The 22991-nt window shown below is 53.7% G+C and overlaps 2 protein-coding genes across 5 annotated transcripts in view; one reads left to right on the forward strand and one right to left on the reverse strand.

Moving 5' to 3' along the window:
- Positions 1 to 1547: 1547 nt before the first annotated feature.
- Positions 1548 to 17373, reverse strand: KLHL17 (kelch like family member 17). 3 transcript variants are annotated; one of them, XM_048967877.1, is made up of 12 exons: positions 17292 to 17373; positions 10613 to 10856; positions 9952 to 10073; positions 9357 to 9578; positions 8465 to 8581; positions 7803 to 8016; positions 7545 to 7689; positions 7263 to 7430; positions 6815 to 6903; positions 5699 to 5772; positions 4471 to 4652; positions 1548 to 4248 (listed from the first exon to the last, which is right to left on the reverse strand). In XM_048967877.1, exons 2-12 carry the CDS (start codon positions 10821 to 10823, stop codon positions 4020 to 4022), a joined length of 1773 nt encoding a protein of 590 aa, XP_048823834.1. In that variant the 5' UTR covers positions 10824 to 10856; positions 17292 to 17373; the 3' UTR covers positions 1548 to 4019. The 3 variants fall into 3 exon arrangements, with proteins under 3 accessions (XP_048823834.1, XP_048823835.1, XP_048823836.1); XM_048967878.1 differs by having other exon boundaries at positions 17259 to 17367; XM_048967879.1 differs by lacking the exon at positions 17292 to 17373 and having other exon boundaries at positions 10613 to 12485.
- Positions 17374 to 17464: 91 nt separating this feature from the next.
- The window catches only part of NOC2L (NOC2 like nucleolar associated transcriptional repressor), a 33761-nt gene continuing 28234 nt past the window's right edge, over positions 17465 to 22991 (forward strand). For both annotated transcript variants that reach the window (XM_048967875.1, XM_048967876.1), the window contains exons 1-9: positions 17465 to 17571; positions 17663 to 17794; positions 18317 to 18491; positions 19000 to 19116; positions 19738 to 19858; positions 20383 to 20473; positions 20873 to 20951; positions 21602 to 21712; positions 22852 to 22965. In XM_048967875.1, coding sequence (XP_048823832.1) covers positions 17552 to 17571; positions 17663 to 17794; positions 18317 to 18491; positions 19000 to 19116; positions 19738 to 19858; positions 20383 to 20473; positions 20873 to 20951; positions 21602 to 21712; positions 22852 to 22965 — 960 coding nt within the window. In that variant the 5' untranslated portion in view covers positions 17465 to 17551. The remainder of the gene's footprint in view (positions 17572 to 17662; positions 17795 to 18316; positions 18492 to 18999; positions 19117 to 19737; positions 19859 to 20382; positions 20474 to 20872; positions 20952 to 21601; positions 21713 to 22851; positions 22966 to 22991) is intronic.

Here is a 22991-nt window from a genome sequence, read left to right on the forward strand (position 1 = left end):
GACGGTGTGAAAGGTGGATGCAGAATGAATATCCTTGTCCTGCTGATTGAAGAAAGAAAAAAAAGCTGGGCTGGGTGGTCACAGCAAATAGGGAAACTCCATAGTGTTATGAATCAAACCCAAAGCATGCAGAGAGCTCACGGCTGAGGGTTCTGCAAGGAGATTCTTGGGTTGTGGCTGTTTACTTGCAGCATTTGGCATGGAAGGAGTTAATGGGGACAGTGCTATCATGGTGGGTGAAGAAGGCCCCTGTGGCACTGAGGGTGCAGGTTTTGTCCCTGCAGAGTCACAGACCTGCAATAACCCGGCAGAGCAGCAGCAAAGGCAGATGCTGAGAAAGGAGATTTAAGCCCAAAGCAGCGTGTGTGTTTTGAACGGGAAGGTTCGTTCCGTGCTGGAACACCTCCCAGATTATGATGGATTCTCTGACATGGGGTTTTAAGACCGGGAGAGGATGTTTTTGCTTGCAGGGATGTTTGAACCATGCTGGGATTGGCTCTGTGAGGCCATAGGGACACGCTGGGGTTGTTGGACTCCGTTTGCACCCACCTTGCGTTGGAGCTGAACAAGAGCAGCACATCCCACAGCGCCAATCCCGCAGCTGGGGAGGGGGCTGCTAAGAGCAGAACATCTGCCAAAGGCTCCTGCACCTTCCACTTTTAAATCAGCCCTTTCTCCCACTCCTTGCATAACTCATTAACCCTTTGTGGCCAGGTAAAAGCGCGGGACACCCCCTGCCCCCTGCAGGAGCCCCATATATCTTATGGCCGGGCACTTCTGCACACCCTGCACAGCCAAATGCTGGCGACTCCTGGCAGCCACCGAAGCTCACAGCCAACGGCAACAACTGGGATTTGGTCAGGAAAGGTCCGATTTCTGCTAAGAGCCGTGGCTAACACGCTCAGCACCGTGACCAGAAACGTGCTGTTCCTCCGCTGTGTTTGCTGGGCTCCAGACCTCGGAAAGACTTTTACAGTTATTTATAGAAGCCCGAAAGAGAAGCAGGAGCCTGGGGAGCAGACAGAAAGAGGACACGGCCGGGCTACAGCCAAGCCAGTGTGACAGCACAGGGCTCTGCTGCAGGGCTGGGAGTGTGTGCACAGGAAAGTCCCCCCTCGGGCCCCACGGATGCGGTTACCCCTTGCCATGCAGCTCCACGCTGCCCTTTTCACCCCCTGCTCCCATGAAAGGGGTCTGGCACTCCCCCCAGCCAGCAGTGAGTGGCAGCAGCTCATGAAGGCAGATCCGAGCCCTCTCCTCCCGCCCCGGTGACAGCTGGAGGAAAGGAGGATGTTTCCCGTCTGGTTTTCATTTCCACGGCAGGGAAAGCTGTCAGCAGTGCTGGAGGCTCCTGGGGAGCCCAGGCTGGGATTTAAAGGCTGAGAGAGGTGTAAATCACTCTGCCTCCAAAGCCCCCATGCCTCGAGCTGGGTTTGTCCCAATGAGCTCCAGCAGGACCCCCTCCCCTTGCTTTGTCTTCCCAGCAGTGCTGTCTGAGTCCGCCAGGGAAGTGCAAAAGAAGGATGCAAAAGGCAGGATCCTGTATTCAAGAAAACGTCTTTATTGTACACGTTGGCTTTGTATTGCTTGTATCCCCTCCCCGGTCCCATGTAGTGCAAAAAATTCCTTGAAACGGAGTTCCACATAAATAAGTAGGGTAACTTACAGAGAAACCAAAGTGACGACGGTTGGACGTGGACACGGCGGGTCTGCCAGCGGCGAGGGGCGAGCTGTGCCCATAATGGGGTCAGCACTGCCAGCCACAGCGGGACCCCTGGGGGACACAGCAGGAGCCCCCCGCCCAGGGGGACGGAGCTCACATGGGAAACAGCACATCTGGGGACGATTTGGGGCGAGACAGCACTCAGTGAGGACGGCAGAGGAGCCGCGGAGAGCTGGCGGTTCTCCTCCCCACACAAGGGACGGACACAGACGGACGCACGGCCCCGCTGAGGTCGTGCAGCACCAGAAGCGATCCCGACCCCGGTGTCAACCCGGGGGCAGGTGCCGACACCTCGTGTCCACACAGTGCGGGTCGGGGTGCTCCGGGGACGATTTCTCCCTTTCCTTCCTTCGTTTCCCACAGAGGAAAGCAGCGAGCACCTGCATAGTTAGGACATGGGGCGCCGGAGGCTCCCCAGGTTTCTGTTTTGCAGAACAGCCTCGGGGCTGGTATTGCTCAGGACCCAACCGGTGGGTGACAGAGGTGATGCTGCCCGTGCTGCTGATCCCCAGAGGAAGGACAGCATCGCCATTGCTGAAGGTTCCCACCGCCCTTCTTCCGTTCCTCTCGTTGGCCTCAGCAGCAGCATCTCCTTTGCAGAGGATCCTGGAGCTGCAGGAGTCCAGCAGCGTTACACTCCTCGTGTTGCTTACAGGGATGGTATGAAAAGAAGCCAGACCTCTCTCATGCATGCACACACACCCATGTACACGCACACTGTGTCCATTTCACCCATGTCAGGGTTAATTTGAACTAAACTGGGGGGGTCCTTGGCTCATCCCAAGCTCAGCTTTCACCCCAAGGAGCGGAGAAAGCAGGGAACCCCTATTGAAAATTTAGGCCAAATGCCATCACTGTGCAGATGGGGTGGACTTGATGATCTCAGCAGTCTTTCCAACCTTAGCGACTCTATGATCACGATCCTACAGGTAAAATATGAACACTGTAAACGGGAAATGAGGAGTGTGGGAACGAGGAGAAAGGCATCAGCCTGAAACAAACAAACAAACAGTGTCACCATGTTCCCAAGGCCACAACTGGATGCTGTTGAGGTACCGGTGGCGGAGTCATTCCCCTCCAACGTGGGGAACACTCTCCCAATCCAAGACTCACACCCTACAGCACACACACTGAAATCTAAGCAACCCCAGAGGTTCCATGGCACAGGTCTGGAAGGACAGGCTTGTGATTTACGGTGCTAATTGATTCCAACCTTCATTTGAAGTGGTTGCCTAATTGCCAAGGAGTTGCTAATTGCGCACGGTCCCTTCCGTGCTGTTTTCACTGTACATATGGTATCTCACACATGCACACACACCCACACATCTATAGAGAACGTCTTCCAGGACGCAGTCATCATCTCATCAACAATTAAGAAAAGTAATTGCATCCCTTCTGCTGCCTCCAAAGCAGATGGGATGGGGAATACCGGCAGGGTGTAAAAATAAAATGATATGAAGTCGTTAAAATTAAAATCTTGCGTTCAAATTAAAAAAAAAAAAAGAAAAGAAGGTGAAAAGTGAACGCCAACAAAAGTAACGCCAGGCAATCCTCCTTGTCTGGAAGGCTGGACCTTGCCATCAAGCTGGAATCTGCTCTGCAAAGAGGGAAACAGCAACAAGCTGCTCTGTTCCCAGCCAGACGGCGCAGTGGGATGCATGGAGGGAGCAGGGATGGGTGCAGGCAGGTCCATCCCATCCACTTGCATGGCTCCCCATGGCCGGTTGGGTCCATGTGAATGAGGCTTTGTCTCCAAACTTCACCTCCTCCAGGCCCGGTCCCTTCGCTGGGCTTCATTTGTGTATTTTTAAGGCATCAATTAGACACCATTGAGAACCGTGCGGCGGCCTCAGAGTCTTTAACAGTGCACATTAGGCTTGGTCAAGAGTTTGGCTACAGTGACATTCGGAGGGACGCTGCACATCCAACCACGTCCCTGGGAGGAGCACTGCCCACCACGGCGAAGCCCCTGGGTTGGCTGTGCTGCCCACGTGGCACCGGCTGGATTGCCTGAATCCAATAAGCAGCGATGGTTTTTGAGGTCCCCTTCCCCAAAGAAAACACGTAACCCTTTGGGAGAGCGGTGAGATGAGTCCAGGGATGGAGGGTGGTTCCCCCAGGAAGCACAGTTTGGGGCTCGCTGATCCGAGGCGTGTGCCAGGGATGGCTCCAGGCTCCATGGGAGCAGAGGGGCTGGGAATGGCAGCCAAGGCCTTCGCTCTGCTCCTACAGCGAGCGGCTGCCCCGCAGGACGGACCCCCGACCCCCTGGAGGTAAGGCAGGTCCCGATCCTTTGTCAAAGGCTCGTCGAGGACACGGAGAGAGTGGGAGATGAGGGAGGTGGGAAGTTGAGCAGTTCCAGCACGGCCACCCCAACGCTGCTGCGACGGGTGAACATGCAGGAGGCTGCCACCCATTTGTTGGTACGTGGGTTGTACTTCTCGATGGAGTTCAGGCTGGAGCTGCCGTCGTTGCCACCCACCGCGTACAGCCAGCCGTCCATGGCCACCAGGTCGTGGGTGCTCCTAGAAGGAGCACGCAGAGACAGTGCAGAGCTCAAACACTGCCTCCAGTCTTTCCCTTTGCTCTGATATGCTGCTGCATTTGTGCAGGGAGCATGGAGCCAGCAGGGCTAGCCGGGCCCCCCCCCGGGCACGGTCTGCATTTTGCAGTGCCAAGTGAAGCAAGGCTCTTAGAGACAAGCTCCCAACCCTCCCTGCAGCAGCTGCAACCCAGCAGTTCCTTACCTGCGGATGTTCATGGGTGCCACGCTCTCCCACGTGTTGGTTTTGGGGTTGTAACGCTCAACAGAGTTAAGGCAGCTGGTCCCATCATTTCCACCAGCCACGTAGAGCATCCCCTCCAGCACAGCCACCCCTGCGCTGCTCCGGCGGCTCAGCATGTTGGCAATGGGCGTCCATGTGTTGATCTGGGAAAGGGAAATATGGATTAATAAGCCACAGGTATGGGTCATTTTCCACGTGTCCCTGTGATGTTAGCCCTGGTAGGACAATTAGGGCAGTGCCCTAACCCTAATCCTAACCCTAACCAAAAGACTTCTTGCAGGATCCCAGCTCTTTTCCCTTCGTCCAAAAGGCCAGTGAGGAGCAACCCTCATTCCATTGCTACCTGGAGCAGAAGCAATGAGCTGCTTGCCAGCTGGACTACAGCACTTCTGGCTGCCACAAACACAAAGGGCCAAGCTGCCTTTCCAGCTCAGCTGCAGTCGGATAACAGCAAAACTTGCAAAGGAGAATTTCTCCTACAGGAAGAACTGCAGTGCCCCAGGAGAGACCTCTGCCGACAGCTCAGGAAAGCACAGTGCAGCTGGCAGAGCCCTTCCCTGAGCATTGCTCTGTGCCAGGCTACCAGCACATCACAGCTGAACCCCAGCCATGGGAATCGAGCTGTATCAATTTAAATTTGCACAAGGCACAGCTGGGGCTTTACAGCTCACCGAAAGCTTCTGGAACTGATGCTTTGATCTTTCTGCAGCGATGCAGCCTGCACTAACAGAGCTACAGGACCCCAGACCCAATCACCCACTGCAATCCCAGTAACTGCTGGGAAGGGGATGCAGCGAGGACCTCAGGCAATGAGGATAGAGAGGCTGGGGGCTGAAAGTCTGAGAGGGAGATCTCAGAGTTTGCACAGGTGAGTTTTTGCTCTGGACTGCACCCAGTCCCTGCAAAAGAGCTGGACAAGGGGTCGAGACCCCCTCCATTTCATGCACCTCCAAGGAGGCAGGCAGCTCTGTGCTGCACAGTGCTGGACACATCCCAAGCTACAGCAGCTGTGTGCTACAGAACCAAGTACAGCTGCTTGCTCACAGTCTGCAACATCCTCATGTACCTGCTGGTTGGATGCAGGGCTCCATCAGGCACCCACCAGGAGAGAAGGAGGAAGAGGAAAAGGAGGAGGAGGAAGAGGAGGAGGAGGAGGAGGGTTACCAGGCATGCTTTCTTCCGTGATTACCTGGGGCTCATACTTTTCTACTGTGGCTAAGTGGGATGAGCTGTCATATCCCCCAACAGCATAGAGGTTGCCTTCTGCAAAGACAGTCATACACACACACAGATTAGCTACGAAGCACAGCTGCAGTCCCAGCACAGGATTTATGGGGTGCCCATGGGGGCTGTGGGCTGCATGCCCCCCACAGTGCCCCCGCTCCCCAGCAGCCAAGCAGCTCTCAGCACGGCTCCCCACTCCCCCCTGCCTTGCAGCACTGTGAAAGGTTCACCAGGCAATTTCTCAGCACTTCCCAAAGAACTCGCCCTCCTGCTGCTTCCTGACCTCCTCCTTACAGGAGCTTCGAGTGCTCCCTGCTGGAGCAACGGGTTATTTTTAGAGGCAGGGGCTGGAGCATGGGGAAAGCCAATAAGGGCTGTGGCAGGCGGTGTGTGAGCTGTGATGGAAAGGAGGGAACCTCTGAGTCAGCACTGAGAGCTGAAAGCAGACGGCAGGGAAGAGGCAGCAGGGGATACCTCGCAGCTGATGGTGGGATGGTGAGGAGCTGTGTGTGACACCAGCTGGGGGGGAGGTGGCACTTGCATCGACCCCACTTGCAATTAACTTCACTTGCATCGACCCCAGAGCTGCACTAAACAATCAAGTGGCCACTTCTCATCCTGCATCCTCCTTAGGGACAGAACTCAATGGAGTCGTGAGACATCGCACCTAATGCTGTGGCACCTCTTGTAGAGGCAGTTTTGACACCACACTACTACTTGGATAAATAGGAAAGGAACTGCCTTTCATAGGGGAGGAGAAATAAGGTGGCCTCCTCCTGCATCCAGCCCCCTCGCTCCAAGCTAGAAGGGAGCACACAGGGGCTGAGGAGCAAGTTGTGGGGTTCCCTCGGGAGCTGACTCCAGAATGTGATGAAACCCAACTACTGCAGAAACCAAGGAGCAGAGCAAAGGCAGGGAGCATGTCAGGACATAGCAGAGGGATGGCAGAGCTACCCAGACCCACAGCTGGGGAATGTGAGGAAAGTGGGGCAGGAATTTGAACAGGACGTCAGAAGGAACCACCAGAAATGCAAGAGACAGTCTGCACAGAAGCAGGTTGTGTCCTCATGCCAGCACCCACCTAGCGTTGCCACCCGGACGTAGCGTCTCCTGGTGCTCATGGCAGCGATGGATGTCCAGGTGCCTGTCAGAGGGTCGTACCGCTCTGCGCTGCAGCAGGCAGGGACACAGGAATTCAGGTGTGACACTGGCAAGGCCCAGCTCAAAGCCCTTTGACACAAGCCCTCCTGGGCAGCTCCCAAAGAAGCTTGGGAAAAGGGAGGGAAAAATGGAGGGAAGAACTAACAGAGGGGCCATCGTTTGGTTTGGGGCAGAGGGCTGCAAAATGGTGCTGTCTGTTTGTTTGTTTTTCCCTGAAGAAACTGCCTGGGCCAAAGACACTGGAAGACAGAGCTGGATTGCAAGAAACCTACTCAGTCAGGAGCAGACCTTGTGGGCTTCCCAGCACCCAGCATCAAGGACAGAGCATGCAAGAGAAATGGAGGAGCCCGCAGTGAGCCATTCCCTACCTGTTCAGGCATGAGGCCCCATCGTATCCCCCAGCAGCGTAGAGAAGCCCATGAAGTGCTGCTACACCCAGGCAGCTCCTCCTTGTGCCCATGGACACCTCCGGTTGCCAGGAGTTGGTGACAGGATCGTAGGACTCCACCGTGGCCAAATCTGAGGTCCCATCATAACTGAAGGGAGAAAAAACAGAGAGTGTGAGAGCCAGGAAGTTCAGACTGTACGGTCTGTGAGCTGTGGGCCTGGCTCAGATCCCTGCTCCTACCCCTGTCCCTTTGTCTCCTTACCCGCCCACAGCGTACAGCTTGTTCCCAATGGCCGCGACGCCCACCCTGGCCCTGCGGGTCGACATGGAGGCCACCATGTGCCAGCGGTCCGTCCGCGTGTCGTAAGCCTCGCAGTCCCCGTGGATGGCAAACAGGCTGCCCCCACCTGCAAACAGAGCACTCATCGTCCCTGAGGCCAAGGGTAAACCTCGGGAAAGCTTGGAAAGCTGGAGCTTTGGGCAGGGTCTGAGGGTAATCCCCTCGTTGGGAGAGCCTTACCCACAGCAAAGAGCACAGTGCTGGCCCCCTCGCAGCGCCGTGGCCTGGTCCTGCTGTTGCTGAGGACCCCCCTCTGCTCAGGCATGAGGTGGTACTTGAGGGCTTCGATCAGCAGGTCCTTGCATTCCGAGTGGTGCCGCACCAGCAGCTCCGTGTCCACGTTGCTCATCAGGAAGTCCCGGCTCAGCAGGGGCAGCCTCACGCACTTCATGAGCTGAAAGGAGAGGGGTTGCATCCCGTCTGTGGGGTGGGAAGGGTCCGGCAGTGCAGCCCCCATTTCTCTCCTTCCTATTTCTGCCCACGGCCCATCCTCCGGCCACCCTACAGCTTCCTTAGAATCACAGAATTAAGGTTGGAGAAGACAATCTGGATCTAAGATCATCTAGTCCAACCGCCCACCTGCCACCAATATTGCCCACTGCCCACATCCCTCGGTGCCACATCTCCACAGTTCTTGAACACCTCCAGGGATGCTGACACCCCCACCTCCTGGGCAGGTCTGTACCAGTGCCTGACTGCTCTTTAAGAGAAGTTTTTCCCAATATCCAACCTGAACCTCACCTGGTGCAACGTGAGGCCATTCCCTCCCATCCTGCTCACCCACCCATGCCATACACAGGCGCTGCTGGGTTGAACCAGGTCACCTTCCCCAGTGGACTCACCCTGGGGACATGCTGTCTCCTGCTGTCCACATCATGTTTGACCCAGCTGAGCACAGCCCGGTACACCTCCTCCTCTGATGGCACATTGAGGCTGTCACTAGAAATGAGGTCCAGCACCTGCGGAGAAGGATGGAAAAGGCAACTCCCAGCTGGTGCAGCACAGGAGGAAGGGACCACGTTCCCACAGCAAGGAATTGGCCCAGCAGAGCAGCACAGAGAGGTACAAAGCAGCATCCTGCAGATGCTGGTGGCCGAGGGGTATACAGCTAAGGGCAGCTGGTCCCCCAGCAGGCTGCAGCTGTGCCTCCCCCTCCTCCCAGAAACAGCTCTGCCCCCGGTCCCCTCCTTGGCTCATTCCCCCATTTCTGTGTCTGAAGCTGCTGCAACGCCTGACACTTCCAATAAACATCAGCGAGATCAGGCGGACGACTGTGCTTGCACAGGTCCCTTCAATATTTCATGGGATGGAGCCAGGTGCTCTGGCTGCTCGCAGTGTGCTCGCTTTGCCTGCCAAGGACAGAGCTGGAGCAGGTGGAGACTCATCCCCCCCTTGCTGCCATGCACCCCACAGCCCCAGGGATGGATGGAGCGAAGTGGCTCCCAGGTTTGTGCTCCCAGGGAGAAGGCAGAGCATTCAGAGCTCGGGTGGCAGGCACCAGTGACAGCAATTATCCTCCCCGTTGCCTTCCCATCCCTATTTCACAGGGGATTAAGCTCACTCTCTGACAGTATTCTCCACATGTATTGTTTCCCCATCAAACAGAAAGGACCAAAGCACAGAATCTGGCTGCATTCCCCTGCTAAACCCTGTCCTGTTCTGACCATGCCAATCAAAACGGAGCAAGAAAAGCTTTGCCAGTCCCACACCTCTGTGCTTCCATCAGGATCTCACCTGTTTAAGAGGCAGCAACATGAACTCCTCTGTCTTGGACACCTCCACGAAGTGCTGGAGGACGTATTTGTGGGCAGACTTGAGGAGGTCACTGCAGGAGTGCGTGTCGGCAAAGCCCCGGATCCCCAGGCAGTTGGATGGGTCGAGTTGGCTGAGCAGGAACTTGCAGCATGCGTCCCGCACCCCATTGAGCTGAAGCAGGCTGGCAGCAGGAAGAAGTGTCTGGGCAATGGAAAAGAATGGAGGGGAAAAAAAAAAGGAGCTTCCAGGGCAAGGAAACACCATTTCCATCACCAGTTTCAACAGTAGAACAGGTTTAATGAGCAACTTCATGCACACAAGCACACAGAGGACAAAGCACTCCTCGTTTCCAACAGGATGGAGTTTAAGGGCCAAAAAAGACACCCATGACCCCGCACAGAGCTAGGAAATGGCCACTGCAGTAGTGCTTTAAGGAGCACTCCCATTCACAGCAGCTGCAGGAGAGCAGACGACCACTGTTAGATGCAGCAACAGCAGAAAGCCCTGAGCAGAGGGAGAGGAGAGCTCCAGAGGTAAGGCTTTGCGCGATAGAGGGGTCTGGGGGGGCTCCTACCTGCACATTGCCCTCTCCCACCACGATCTCTGCTGTGTAAGCATATTGCACCAACTGCTCCAGGGCCTGTGGGTCGATGTCGTGCAGTGTCACATGGGTCTGGCGGCTCTCACTCATCTCATCTGGGGCAACACAGACACCAGATATGAACAATAGCCCTCAGCATGTTTCTTTCTTGTCATGTAGCTCCTGTTCCATGTCTATGTGATGTTCGTGGCCTGGCTGAACTGTAGGCAGACAACACAGTGGTGCAGAAGGTTGCCTGGGAGAGGGGATGCAAGCTAGCAATAAACCATGAGCTCAGCTCTGCCTGATAAAGAGATGGCTCCTGGAAGAGCCCAGAGGCTACAGAAAGGGGGATGTGAGGCTGCGCCCTTGGCTCCTTCCTCTTCTGGAGACAGAACCCTCCACCTCCACAGCCTGGCATCAAGGCCAAGGAAGGTCTCCTGCTCTCTTCTCAGCAGGGATAAGCAGCAGTGCATTGCAGGGAATGGGTCTCACCCAAGCTACCAGGGTAGCTTCACAGAAGGGAGCCAAAGGAGGAAGTCTGCTTGCTCATATACGCTGATGTCACACTTCCATGAGCTAGGAGATGGACGGAAAGGGTAGAGGTGTGCAGCAAAGAGAGGGATAGAGAGGAAGAGAGGAGGAGGCTACTTGCTTGTGAACATGGCGTGGAAGTAGGGGCTGCAGGACGCCAGCACCACCTTGTGGGCCTTGATCTCCTTGGTGCCCACGTGCAGCACGATGTCGCAGAGCAGCCCGCGCTGCCGCATGCGGTTCATGCACACGAAGGCGTCGTGGTAATGGCGTTTGGAGTTGTGTGAGATGCTGTGGCCATCGCGGTTGAGGAGCTGCACGCCGCCCTCCATGGCTGTGCTGGAAGCTCTCCCTTCCCGGCCTCACTGGAGTGAGAAAAACAACGTGTTATCCTGAAGGAATGGCTTGAGATCCACACAACTTCCATGGCTCTCAAGTATATGGGCTGAGGGTCTTCACTGCTCTGTGCCCAGCCCATCTGTGGGTCAGCATCCTCCTCACCTGCCATCAAAAGGGCACTGCTCCACAACATCTCCATCACATCACCAACCTCAGATGCCTCACTGGGGCACACCTGTCTTGTATTGATTCAAATTCTTTGCTATGAGAGCAGTGAGGTGCTGGAACAGCTGCCCAGAGAGGCTGTGGATGCCCCATCCATCCCTGGAGGTTGGATGGGGCCCTGGGCAGCCTGGGTTGGTATTAAATGTGGAGGTTGGTGGCCCTGTGTGTGGCAGGGGGGTTGGAGATTCATCATCCTTGAGGTCCCTTCCAACTTGGGCCATTCTGTGATTCTGTGATTAGACACAGCCTAAATAAGCTACAGTGGACAACAAACATGACCCAGTGATCCTTATGGGTTCCCTTCCAAACTCAGAATGTTCTCTGACTCTATAAGGTCTGAACAAGCAACAAACAGGACATGATGCCCTCCTCTGCATCTCCTGGCACAGCCCAGCTGCCCAGGAGGGAGGAGGGGAGCATGGAGGAAGGAAGGAAGTCATCGTGCTGCATCCATCCACCAGCCCCCGCATCCCTGCGGATAGAGATTCCCCTCTGCTCCCCATTGCCTCGCTACACCTCCACATCTCCAGCCTAAAAATAGAGCCCCCCACGCTGCGCCGGCTGAGCTGCTGAAGCTCTATTCATGTTCAAATAGCAGTTGTGTCACGTACCAGAGTCTGGGGGAGGGAAAAGATGAATAAACATCTTTTTTGAGTGGGAGAGAGGCCTGCAATGCCCTCTTCTCCGTGCATCATCAGTGTGATGTGAGATTCCCTGTTCGCTGCCAGGGCTGGAGCGTTGTGAAAGCAACACTTTCCAGCAGTGAGAGCAGGGTGCTCCGTGCCCTTCATGCCGTGAGTTAAGCACTGAGCTGAGCCCTGCAGAAAGCTGCAGCATCCCCAGGACATGCCTATAAGGAACACTTGTGGACCCTGCTGCATGAAGGCACTGCAATATCAGCACCTGGGACCAGATCTGATTTAGTAGAGGAGCAGACGTTGCTCTCACTCCTTTATTCCCCTTCCCTGGCTGCAAGCCCAAGGGTCCTCCCAACCTGCTCCAGTTGGTGCCTCTCTTTAATGCACCACCAAGCATCCTTCTCTCCATCATCACTGCTGGGAGGGCATGGAGGGGACAAAGCAGGACAGGATGCTTGTAGGGTGGGAAGGACAGCGTGCCTCCAGGGGGTGGCACAGGATGTGGTTGCAGAGGTGGGGACAGACAGAGGGCACAGCTGAAGGGTACATTGCTGCCAGCGCATCCTCAGCTCCAGCAATCAAATGCATTTCCAAAGAGGGTCGGAAGTGTTGGGCTCTCTTCCCAGCCCTGCCACTGAGTCATTGCACAACTCCGGGCAAGCACAGATGCAGAAGTGACAAGGGTGACATTATTCCCTGCAGTGAACCTCTAAGCACGGCCAGAGCCCCACCAGCACCTCCTATGCCCCAGTGCTCTGTGCTGCCAGCTGTGCCATTGGGCTCCAAAGCAACCAAGCAGCACCTGTCAGGGAGACACCACCCCAACCCCCCTCCCACTGACCCCAGGCACCCAGCAGCATCCCCACCCCATGGACAGGCCCTCCCTTAGGAGCTACACAAGGAAACAGCTCCTACAAAGCCCTCCTCCCTCCTGGCCCCATGCATCAGCACATGGAAAAGCAAACTTCATTCCCAGGAAATGAAAGTCTATGAGCCCTGCTAAGATATAATTAATGGGGAACATCATTTGGACCACAGGAGACAGTAAGGCAGTGTGCAGGGCTCCGGGGGGGAGGGAAGTCCATACAAACCCACTTTTGTGGGGTGTGCAGCAGCCCAAGTGCACGTGTTATGCATCAGCTGGAGCGGATGCAGCGCTGACTTGTAAGCACTCCTGGGTTATGACAAAAAAAAAAGCAGGCGTTTGTTTGGCTCCTCTGCGACAGAGCGTGGCCATGCATAACAGCTCTGTTAATGAATGCAAATGATCCCTGCCCAAAGGGAGGCCTGTTCTCTCCGCACAAAAAAAAACATATTTTGCTGAGAGTGAAGAGAAGCATGCTGAGCAATAAGCAGAGAGCAGAGCATCCTCTGGGGAGAAGCTTGCTGATGGCCCCTTCCCCAGCCAGGCCCAGCAGAACGGCCCTTTGTTGGCTGCCCTGGGTGGAGGTTTCTGTCTGCCAGCAGATATCCTGCACAGCTGGCCAGGGGAGGGGAGAGGGTGAAAACAGCCCTACACCAGCACTCAGAATCCCACTCTAACCCCACTGCGATGGGTCCTGAATCGTTTCCCAGCAAGCATCCTTCTGCATCCAGCATTCCCATAATGAACAGAGATACCCACTTAATGTTAAAGCTCAGAGAAAAGCCAGACTGGACAGAACAGGGGGCACAGGCAACTGCTGCCCAGCTCGGGTAGGGAAGCATCTTCCTCCCTCTTGGAGCCAGGCTGTGGAGAAGATGTTCTCCTGCATTCCAGGGACCGCTCCTTCCCTTCAGCAATCATGAGACACAATCATGAGCTGAGCTGGCAGGAACAATAGCTGCTGTTGTGCTGCTGCAGCGTGAGGCCACAAACACAGCAGTACGGACACCCAGGGACCTGGCTGGGCACAATGCAGGCTGCCCACACATCTCCCCTTCCATCTGGCATCACGGAGGTCCTGTGAAGCTGTGTGCTCTTGCTGAGCCACCCCTTCTGGTGCATCTCTGGGCTCTGAGGGCTGCGTTTGAAGAGAAGCTTTAAGCTAGCATCAGTAATCCTCTTGCTGCAGGCAGCTCTGAGACAGCAGCGCCGTTTGCACAAGCTGCAGCTGATGCACACTACCTGCCCTTATACCTCCAACCGAGATAGCCCAAATTTTTGCTGATTTCAGAGGGCCTGACACGGCTCATGGTAGAATATATTGCTCTGCTACCACTCCCGCTCCCTTCCCGACAGCAAACATGATTGAAGCAGGTTGGAAATCATCCAGCTGTATACACCCAGGGCACTAAATCTAGGTAATTGCCCTCAGCAGAGCTTGTGCTGGCATCACTGGCACAGACAGGACACTCTGTGCCCTCACTACAGCACTGAGAAATTCAGCCTCTCCTCACTCTGCATTCATCCAGGGAATCTGAACGGACAGCACGCAGCAGCTCCTCTTTAACATGAGGTTAATCAAGTGTTCAGCCTGGAAGAGATGAAGTCACCAATTGTGAGGAAGCAGAGGGCACTAATAGCTCAGGAGCTGCAAGTGCACTGCTCCGAGCTGCAGATCCAGCACTGCTGCTGCAATGACCCCATGGGGTGGCAGAGCCCCCATATGGAGCTGGTTGTGTCCTCCCATCCCTCACATCCCCCTTCTGTTCCCCAAACCCTCGTGCTGTGGGTGGCAAGCAAGGCCTGTGCTGCTCCTGCAAGCAGTGGAATTAATCTGAGAGCCACAGACAGCGCTGAGTCTGCAGGACTGAGAATCCCCAGCTCTCAGTAGGGTTGTGTTGTGTGTGTTTTTTTAATGAATTAGGCATAAGTGACACGCACTGAATCCTCCTGTCTAGACATCTGCAGAGAAGTGACAAGCTGCCAGAGAGGATGTGGAGCCTTGGCAAGGGGGTGGGGAGGGCAGGGGAACACTGCACACAATTGCCAGCTCTACAGCACAGACACAGCGCTGGCTTCAGGCAAGAAGGGCATTCAGCACATTGACCTCGTCAGTGCCTTTCAGCAGCTCAGCGGGTTGTAATCAATAGGTTCTGGTGCATACAGAAGGCTGGAGGTCTCCTAATGGAAGCTTTTCTCCCCATTTCTCCTGGGGCGTTTTGTTTGGATCCCAGTTCCCCCAACCCCTATTCAGAAATGCCTTTGCTGCCTTGTACCCCTCCCTGGGTGCACGCTCTGCTCCCTGCCCCATGCACACCCCACCCAGGCAGCCACTCTTCCTGCAGATATCCTCAATGCAGCTCTCACGTTGCTTGCACAAGGGGGATGGGCTCAGCTCCATGCACAGCTGATGGACTCAGAGGCAGCTGTGCTGACATTTGGGTAACATCAAGTAATGGTTCAGGCCCGAATGGTTTCAGTTCCAGCAATGGGAAGAAACAAGCAATGGAAACTAATTCTTAAAGATGCCTTTGAGATGCTCAGCAAAAGGTGCAGGTCTCCAGCTGCACTGGGATCACACAGCAGCTCCTACAGTCCAGCACAAAGCACACCAAAATCCAAACAAAAGCAAATCTTCCTGCCTCTGCCAAGGGCTGGAAATGTGGGCCATGTCCCAAATCCCCCTTCCCAGCATCACTCAGTATACAATGGAGAGCAGCTGTCACATCCAGCACTGCTTTATGGCACAAGCAGTGTCAAACCTCCACACAGAGGCATGGAGAAGGTCCCTTCAGGCAACAACTAACAGCTCCAACTGCACTACCCATCACAGTGGCACTCGTGAGCTCCTCTGACAGACACCCCTGACCCCAACTCCCTCTCCAGAAAGGCAAACAGAGTCACAAGCAGAGCCTGGGCCAGGTGCAGGCAGCCCCTGGGGGAGGAACACTGCACTCCTGGCTCCCAGTCTTGTCATGGAACACCCCAATGGCACCTTTTGCCATTGCCCTTCAATTAGCACTGTGCCCTCCCACCTGCCTGCTCTGCACAGCGATGGTGACTGCAGCGGGTGGCATCGGGCCAGCTTGGAACAGGCTGTGGTCAGTGGGCATCGTGGGGATGGGCTGGGATAGGATTTGGGGGCATCAGTGGTCTTCTCCTACCTGAATGATTTCATGATTCTCTGATTACTTAGCAGTGTTGCCTCGACATCAGGCACCACATCCATAGATGGATGTGGTGACACTCATGGGTTACTAACTGGCATCTCAAGGGAGTGCTGATGACATGGGGGAGGAGGGTAGAAGAGACAAGGAAAAAGTTGAGAGAAGGACAAGGGACCTTCCTTGTCACCCAAGGTGCTAAGCAGTGGTTCCATTCAATCCTAGACCATCAAGCCAAGAGAGAGGGAACTACAATTCCTGCCATCTCCTGCTCTGAATGTTTGCTTCATTCGTGCATCACTCAGCTCTCAGGAAGGAAATTCCGACCTTTACATCCCAAATCCTTCAGCCTCACTCACTGCTATGCTGAATGCCAGGGTCAGGAGGGAAATTTGGGCTGCAGAGAGGAGAGATTCCAGAGGCAATTGCTTGGCTGCAGTAATCCTAACCAGAAAGTCATACTGAATCACAGAACCACAGAATCATTAAGGTTGATAAAGACCTCTAAGATCATCTAGTCCAACTCCAACCCATCACCACTGTGCCCACTATGTGAGCCCAAAAGTCCACAATGTCAGGTGACCTTTCCGCATTTGGGATCTGCACAGCACTCTGTGTCCCACGTGGAGCCAGCTTGGTGCTGCAAATGGGGCACCCAGCAGCTGAGGGAACATAAGGTTAGCTGCATTGTTTGCTTCTTCCTTACAGCCACAGCTATTTTGCTCTTAGGGAAGCTGGGTGACTTCCTCACTGGGATCAAACAAAGGAGCATCTCACAGAGCGCCGGCACGCAGGCATCACAAACCTGTTGCAGGATCCCCATACAATGGATGGATGGACAAGAGACCTCTGAGGCTCCTCTCAGTCCTTGGAGCCAAGTTGCCTCCATTCAACCGGCCACCATCAGCTCCCCGTGTTGCTGAATCACCCTGGAGCCGCTCTCCCTCCTGCAGAGACCCCATCATTCCAGGACAGCATCCGTGCACTCTGCTGACCCAGCCCAGCAGCTGGATGTGCTGGTGATGACTCCAGCCCCCTGCTGCCCTGCTGGCTCCCAGCAAGAAGAGAGCTCCGTGCCCTGATGGTCACTGCAGAGGCCCCAAAACCTCCATCCCTCACTGCATCCCGCATCCCCCGGGTACCACCAAACCGCGCTGACATTTCTCCCTTTGCCCTTCAGCTCCCCCGCAGCAAACAGCACCCAACAGCCGCTGTGCGTCCACGGAGAGATGACACAAAACGAGACCGCAGAGCCACCGTCGGGCCCGGCAGCGCGACAACCCCGTTCTGCGCCTTGGGATGGCTCCGTGACCGGGCACACAGCGGGCCGGTAAGAGGACAGCCTTAACGGGAGAGGTGCGAAGCGCAGCGCTGCCCTTCCGCATCCCGGCGGTGCCAACTCGCTCCGGGGCTGCACCCACCGATCTCCCGGGACGCCTCATTGCGAGCCCCCGCCCGCAGCCCCACCGACCCCGAGCCTCTCCATCCGCTCCAGCCAGGCCCTTCCCACCTCCGACCTGCCCCGATCGCCCGTACCGTTGCCGGCAGGGCCGTGCCCGCGCTACTCACGGCTCCGCACGGCCCGGCCCGCGGGATGCTGCGGGCTCCGCTCTGCCCGCGCCGCTGCCGCCAGCCCCGCGGCGGGGGCGTGGCCTGGAGGACAAAGGGGCGGGGCTAGAGGCGGGGCTAAAACATCGACAGCGGTTGAACAGCGCTAAGCCACGCCTACAAAAGAGTTAACCACGCCCGCGCGCTGCGTGGCCACATCCCCACGCCGCGCGGCATGTTGGGAACGGAAGTGCGGCTGCCGCGAGGAGCGCGCGGGCAGCATGGCGGCTGCCGGGAGGAGGTGAGGGCTGTGCGGGCGGGGAAGGCCCGGCTGGTAGCGGGGTGCGTTCCGCTCGCCTCTTCTTCTTCACGTCTCTCCTTTGGCCCCGCAGGAAGCTGGAGGAGCTGAGCGTCGACGAGTTCCTCGCTAATGGCTTCGAGTCGGAGCCCGACGGCGGTTCAGAGGAGGAGGAGGCCCGGCCCAAGGCGGCGGGGAGGCGGCCCCGGCCCAAGGCGGCCGTTCGGTGAGGGTCTGGGGGTCGGGTCGGGGCTGGGCTTCAGCCAGCTCTGCAAGGAGGGGGAGCAGGCCTGGCTCTCGGGAGAAGCTGCGTGAGCTGCCTTTGTTTTTCTTGGGGAAGAGAATGCTCTAGGGAGACAGCCGTGCTGCCTTCCGGGGGACTCGTAGAGGGCAGTGAGGCTCTGATGCTGCTGCCCAGAGCAGTGTGAGTGCCCCGTCCCAAGCCCAGGCTGAGCCCTGGGTAGTGTGATGTGGTGGGGGGCACCCAGCCCGCAACAGGGGTTGGGGTCTGTGAGTGCTTTAAGATCCCTTCCAACCGAAGGTATTCTATAATTCTCTGTTTTCTTAATCTTGAGTTAAAATAAGCTTTGATGAGGCCAGAGCAGGTGTTGGAGCCACAGCTCTGATTATCCAATCACCACTTTAATTAGCTGCAGGTGTGCGTAGTGCCCAGTGGTTGCTTGCTTTTCATAGAGCACCAGCAGAAACTTGAGCAATGAGTAGACATCTTTTAACTCTTCTCTATCAGAAAAAAAGGAAAGGCATCTGAGCATAAAGACCAGCTGGCCCGACTGAAGGAAAAGGATCCTGAATTTTACAAGTTCTTGGAAGAAAATGACCGCACGCTGCTGAACTTTGATGCTTCAGACAGTTCTGAGGAGGAGGAGGAGGGAGGCTTGCACATCCCACCTGACTCATTAGAGGTACCAGAATGCTGAAATCAATTATTTCAATTACATGTGAAGTGTTTTGAGTTTCAGTGCAGGTGTTAATTATATTTGGGCTGATGATTGCACTAGTGAAGGGGTTCTCCAAAGATCAGCTGCAGGTGTTTGTGCTTGTAACCCAGAAATCAGCTGTGGCTTTGAATTGAGCATGAGTTAAAGATTGTGAAGGCAGAGCCTTGCACTGCCTTTTCCCTGTGGCTTTAGGCTTGTATTTATTTCCTCAATGAAAGTTTATTTTACTTCAAGCCTCGACCTTGGTGATTTCAATTACTGCACATCATGCTTATGTAGTGAAGCTGCAGGGCTGAAGTAGCTTTATTGCAATTTGTAATAACCTTAATTTTGTTACAGTTTTACACAAAGTGCTGATAACACAAGTTGTTGCTGCTGCCTACTTGCCTCCTCTTTAGTTATTCAGTAAAAGAGATGGGAGCACAAAATATGTATATGAGCATTTTCTTAGTCGTGATATCAACTTTTTTAGGAAGCGAGTGATGAAGGTGAAGAAGATGAAGAAGAACAGGAGAAAGGCAAACAGAAGAAAGTTGAATCCATCCCTGTGAGCTTGAAGATGGTTGAGGAATGGAAGAAAGCTGCAGAGGTGAGCAGGGAATTAAAATACAAAGCACTGGAGCGTGTTCTTTTAAATGTTGGTCCACATGTTGCCACATCTAAAGGCTGTGTTTTAATTTGTTCATCTTTCACAGAAGTACAGAGGAGATGTGTGCTGGTCCTGCCCATAGAGTTTGTGCTAGTTCAGTGTGACTTATCTTTGCAGTTTTCACTTGGGCTGCAATATTACTCTTGCTCTGAAGGGAAAGATAATGAAAGAAGTGAAGAGTGGCTTAGAAGCAGGCAGAATGGTTAATTCCTGTTCTCTTCATTGCTGTGCGTTGTGTCTTGCACAGTTCCAAGAACTTACCTGAAGTCCCATTTTGAGCAATGTATTCTGATGAAATATCTTGCTGTATGTGACAGTGGGAGGGAAAGGTTAAGCTGGATAATTACTTGCAGCTGTTTCTGCTTCTCCAATCTCTTGCCCCTCAACCAATTAAAAGCCTTAAACTTTTAAAGCAGGTGAAAGCCATTAGCAGTTGCTGACTGCCTTGATGCTTTGTCTTACATTAAAAGTTCTATTTTTTACAGTTAAAATAAATTCCAGCACTCCTATCCCTATAAAATACTTCAGAAGTTTGCTGTTTGGTTTTTATTCTTTCCTCAGAGAGGGCTAACACCAAGACTTTTCCATGAAATCACTCAAGCATTCAAAGCAGCTGTAGCAACTACCAAAGGAGACAGTGGTGGTGCTGATCCCAGCAAGTTTCAAGTCCTTGATGCTGCAGGTGAGTTAATTGCTGTGCTTTATGTGAGAAGGGAATCCATTTTGGAGGGAAAGCTGCTCTGTTGGAAGGGAGTGAGGGTAAGCACTGATAGAGCAAGCTTACCCTTTCCTCCTTGCTGTTGTCTTTAGGGCTGATCTTACAAGATTATTTTGTCTTCTCACCCTATGACATCCTGCAGTGTCATTTGGAGCTCAGTTCTGCTGTCAAGTTCATATATCCCTAGCCAGGACCTCTCAAAATACTGCAGATGTAGATCTCCTCTATAGAGTTACTGTGCTGTAGCACAGATGAGATAGAACTTACCCCCCTTTTATGTGAGCTCCAGGCTGTATTCTGGGGGAGAGTAGTATATTTCTGACCAGAAATCATGGATCAGGCTGGAAGCTTGTGGAAATTGTAGTTCTGTGGGAGTTACTGGCTTCAGCTCTTTGAGGAGCTCTTCTCAGTTAGCTGAGAAGCTATGGGAAGAAATATATATATTTATAAAACAATCATTTGTAAATGCTTTAACTTTTTCTAACCAGTGTTCAATGCCCTTGTGTCCTTCTGTGTCCGGGACCTCTTCAACTGCCTGCAAAAGCTGCTGCTTGTGAAAGCTCCTAAGAACAAACAAAAGTAAGTCTGAGATTTGAGAATTGCAGGTGAGAGCTGTGTGAGGTTATTTCAGAACTGCATTCTGGCATGAGGCTGGAAAAAGATGGCAGCTTCAGAGCTGCCTAGCCAAGTTTTCTTTTTCCCTTCTGAAAGGGCATCCTCTCTAATGTTAGACTCCAGCTGCTTGCACAGGGTTTACCAGAAGGGCTTCTGTAAGTGTGTGTGTTGTGTTCAAGAGCAGTGTTAAGGCATTGTGAGTCAGATCTCAGAGAAAGGAGGCCCAAGCCTTCTGCATACAACAAGGCCAAGTACTTCAAGCAGTTGTTTCTACTGCCTGGCAGTACTGAGGAAACAAATCCACTGTTCTTCATGCTTTGCTGCTGCTTTTTAAATCTAAGCCCAACTCTTGTTCACTTGCAGGATGGCCCTTCCTTCCAGCAGTCCACTTTGGAGCAAATTGCGACTGGATGTAAGAATGTACCTGTCCTGTACCATCCAGGTAAGAAACCTCATGTTTGTGTTGCCAGCACTGGGCTGTGTATCTGTGGGCTTTTGATCTGGGTGTTTTGGAATGAGGCAGGTGAGCTTTTGCTCACCATCACTAAAAGGAGAGCCAAGCAGTCAACAGATTAATTAACAAGGCAGGTGTGCTGTGAGGCAGTGGTGGCAGAATGACCTAGCAGGAGCAGCATTTTGGTCTGCAGAGCCTTTTCCTCAAGTTGTGGTGCTTCTTGCCAGTGGCAGAACTTGCAAGAGACTCACTCAGTGCAGAGTCCTTGCAGTGCAAGGGGAATGAGAAAGATTTGGCCATTTATAGTGAGGTGACAGTGACTCTTGTGTTGTCTATAAGGTGTCTTAAACTATATATACCCTGAGTTGTTACACTCCAAGCGAGGCTTTAAGTGATGAACCTGCATGCCAGCACCCTGTGTTCCTGTTTGCCAAGATGATGTAGGTTCAGGGCAGTGATTTAACCTGGCACAGTCTTGCTCTATTCCTGATATAGCTTAGGTTTTTTGGGCTTCCTTCTGGAGGAGGCTTTTGTTCCAGTCCTTTGGTAACGCAGTTACTTGAGAACAGCCAAATGAGATGCTTCGTAGTTAAAGGAAGACTGCAAACTAACTAAGCTTGCTTTGTTTTTCCCTGTAGCTCCTGTCTTGTCTAACAGAAGCCTCTGTTGGAGCAGCAGTTCTCCAGCATGTCAATTCCATACTGCCTTATTATCTGTCCTTCCCAAAGCAGTGCCGGATACTTCTCAAGGTAAGGTGGCATGCTGTGGTTTCATGGTAGTCTGATCAAGGCTCTCTTTTTCTTTCAGTCCTTTCAGGGCTTGTGCTTCTCTTCTGGGCTTTCTGGGTGCTGTGAATCTCTTTCATGGTGAGATGATGGGCACAATGCTGTGTGTTACTGCTGCTAGTCCCCACACAAAGTGTGGGTGTTCTGGGGAAGCTGTCTGTTTCCTTGCTGCAGATGGAGAACTTGCTGCCTGGGTGCTGAGGCTGTGTTTAGTCTGTGATGGTATTACACTCTCAAGAGCTGGGGGTGGAATATTTTTGCAGAGAAACTTAGTCACAACTGCTAAGTGCTTAAGAGCAACAGAGGAGGTGTGGAAGAACAGAAAGAGGGCAACAGGGTGATGTGTTGGCATGAAAAGCTGCAACACATCATCTAAACGAAGCTGGGAATGCTCTGGTAAAGTATGGTACACCTGGTATTGTTTGGTAACTGCTGTAGAGAGGATTTTGTTGGAAAGCTTTGAAAAGCCCTGCAGCTGGACTGTTTCTGATTTCCTGAAGAATTTATTAGTAGAGGAAGTTGTTGCAAGCTTGCATCATGATTATGGTGCTGCTGCACCAGATGCTTTGTGACAGAGGCATACATGTCCAGCTGAATCTGCAGGCTGAGCAGGTGAGGACAGGCAGGTGTGGGAAAACTTGAGTCTGTTCACTTCCTCTTCAAGATGTTAAGGAGAGATACATGCATAAGGCAACCAGACATCAGTCAGAGCAGTGTTTGAGGTCATGTGGGATGTCTGTTAGCCCAGAGCTCTGCAGAGGCTGTCCTCCCTCAAGCTGGTCCAGTTTGTGATGCACTGTGATGCACTGGGTGCTCATCAGGTTTGTGCCACAGTGTATGTCAATAAAGCGACATCCATTTCTCAGAGGTGTTGATTTGTGAAGTTGTATCGATTGGGGGTGTATTAATGTAACATTTTGCATGCTGTTGTAGCTAGAGCATGAGGACAGAGTAGCTGTTGTGACAGATTCTGTAACTTATGGCCTGCCATCTTTGTAATCCTTCTCTTTCCCTTGCTTTGATGTGAAGGCAGGGGCCCAGACCCTTCTGTTAGCAGGAGGGGCTCTGTGTCCCTTCACTTACCTGAATCTTTTCTATTCCAGCAAGCAATCCATTTGTGGAGCACGGGTGAAGAAACAGTGAGAGTGCTGTCCTTCCTTGTGCTGAACAAGATCTGCCGCCACAGGAAAGAGGTGTACCTGAGTCACTTGCTCAAGGTAAGCTTGGCATTTCTTTTACTCTG

The sequence above is a fragment of the Lagopus muta genome, chromosome 21 (assembly GCF_023343835.1).
Source record: "Lagopus muta isolate bLagMut1 chromosome 21, bLagMut1 primary, whole genome shotgun sequence".
Lineage (NCBI taxonomy): Eukaryota > Metazoa > Chordata > Aves > Galliformes > Phasianidae > Lagopus > Lagopus muta.

Bases quoted from the DNA above. Each gene is read 5' to 3' on its own strand.
- KLHL17 (XM_048967877.1), bottom strand. From the start codon at position 10,823: ATGGAGGGCGGCGTGCAGCTCCTCAACCGCGATGGCCACAGCATCTCA. The intron at 8,582-9,356 runs GTGAGATCCTGA...CCTTCTCCGCAG, and splicing joins TGTTGCTGCCTCTTAAACAG to GTGCTGGACCTCATTTCTAG. The intron at 4,653-5,698 runs GTAATCACGGAA...TCCCTTTCCCAG, and splicing joins TAGAAAAGTATGAGCCCCAG to ATCAACACATGGACGCCCAT.